The sequence below is a fragment of the Anastrepha ludens genome, chromosome 3, assembly GCF_028408465.1.
Source record: "Anastrepha ludens isolate Willacy chromosome 3, idAnaLude1.1, whole genome shotgun sequence".
NCBI lineage: Eukaryota > Metazoa > Arthropoda > Insecta > Diptera > Tephritidae > Anastrepha > Anastrepha ludens.
The window spans coordinates 21,228,749-21,230,572 of record NC_071499.1 but is presented as its reverse complement, the minus strand read 5'-3'; the positions used below and the strand labels follow the sequence as shown (position 1 = coordinate 21,230,572).

At 40.6% G+C, this 1,824-nt stretch overlaps 1 protein-coding gene across 1 annotated transcript; it reads right to left on the bottom strand.

Annotated features, from left to right (window-relative positions):
• LOC128856304 (3-oxoacyl-[acyl-carrier-protein] reductase FabG-like) lies at positions 1–912 on the bottom strand. The gene has a single exon (XM_054091600.1). It carries the CDS (start codon positions 857–859, stop codon positions 92–94), a length of 768 nt encoding a protein of 255 aa, XP_053947575.1. The 5' UTR covers positions 860–912; the 3' UTR covers positions 1–91.
• Positions 913–1,824: the final 912 nt, after the last annotated feature.

Sequence of the window (1,824 nt, the reverse complement as noted above, 5' to 3'; positions counted from 1 at the left end):
ACAAGAACAAAATATGCTGTAATTACATAAATACACTCAATAAATATGGTAAAGTAAAATATATTCCCAAAAATCTCATTTCAATCCACAATTAACGTGGACACATTGCATGCCTGCCTCCATCGATTGGCAAAGTTGCTCCGGTTATAAAGCTGGCGGTGTCACTAGCAAAAAATATAATAGCATCGGCCACCTCCTTCGTAGAACCCACGCGGCCTAATGCATGGAACTCTTTGCAAAGTTCTAAACATTTCGCGTATTCCTCTTCCGACATGCCCATACGTCTCTGAAAATCGGTCACTATCACACCAGGATTCACAGCATTTACACGCACGTTTTTCGCTGCCAAATCCAAAGCTATACATCTGGTAAACTGATCAAGAGCTGCCTTGGAGGTGCAATAAGTAGATAAGCCTGGAAACGAACGCAGACCTGCGAGACTAGACACATTTACAATGTTGCCTTGGGTTTTAACGAGATGAGGTGCGGCGAATTTGGTTAAAAGAAAAACTGAACGCAAGTTGGTATTCATAATTCTATCAAATTGCTCCACGTCAATGTCCAATATATCACCACCCTCACCGATACCGGCATTATTGACCAACACATCCAGTTGTCCAAATTTGTCTATAGTTGTTTTTATAATGCGCTCCGCATCGACCGTTACATCAGCAGTGATAGGCAATAGTTCGACTTTGTTGTTGGCTGCTTTACAGGCTGCCTCAGCGGCCTTCAAATTAGTTTCATTTCGTCCGACCAACACCACTTTGGCTCCGTGTTTGGCGAATGCTTCGGCTGTGGTAGCACCAATACCTGAACTTGCTCCCGTCACAATAACAACTTTTCCGGTTAAACTCATTTCGAACTATTCTACTTCACGGTATAGGATCAACTGAAATATTGCCAGCCAAAAATTATCCTATCACAAAAACAAAAGGTCCTGAAGCATGTGATTAAATTTTTTGTAAACAAATAAATTTATTTTTTTGGTGAATCTGGAGTTTTATACACGTCTGCCCTTGCAACGCCTCGAAATTTGCAGTTTACAGTCAGCAACGATGAAATGGAAAATTATCAACAAAAAACGTGAGTATAAGGGTGCATAGGGAATTTGAGGGTATGTATATTTGTGGCTATAACTTCGCGAAACTATTATTTTTCTCTTTGCTCTTTTTCAGATAAGGTTGCTCAGGTTAGCCGTGAATTGGAAGCATCAGGCGGCGATGTAGAATTTGCAGCTTCGGAATTCATTCAACAAGTACAAGCGACTACTGACGAGTAAAGCTTCCAAATTAATGAGGGCCCCTGCGAGAAAGCGTAATCTTTCTGAGGGATAAGAATCCATCGAGTTCTCCATGACGATCGCTGGTATCAATCCCACATTATACGCAGAAGACAGTTTATGTCAGAGCAAACACGAGAACGCAGAATAATCTGATTAAAACGCCTTTTAAACAAAATTAAACTCGCTGAAGCGCTTCAGAAATTTTGGTTTTTTTCTGACGAAAAAAAATTTAAACAAGACCAAAACATCAACCGCAGAAATGACAAATGACTATGTTCAGGTTCCTATTGTCATGCACACTAAGTTTCCAGTCACTGTTATGGTTTTAAGTCTTGTGAGCAGCAAAGGAAATTTCATTTCACCTTTTTCCTCTTTACTCAAGCATTTCGAGTGAATTCTGCTCCATGTATTGAGGTTCTAATCACAATAGTGAGACCCTGGACTGATAGTGTACGCGTTGACAGCCCATACATCTTTCAGCAAGACTCTGCTCCTTCACAGAAAGTGGTGGCGACACAAGTTTGGATGCCTAAAAATTT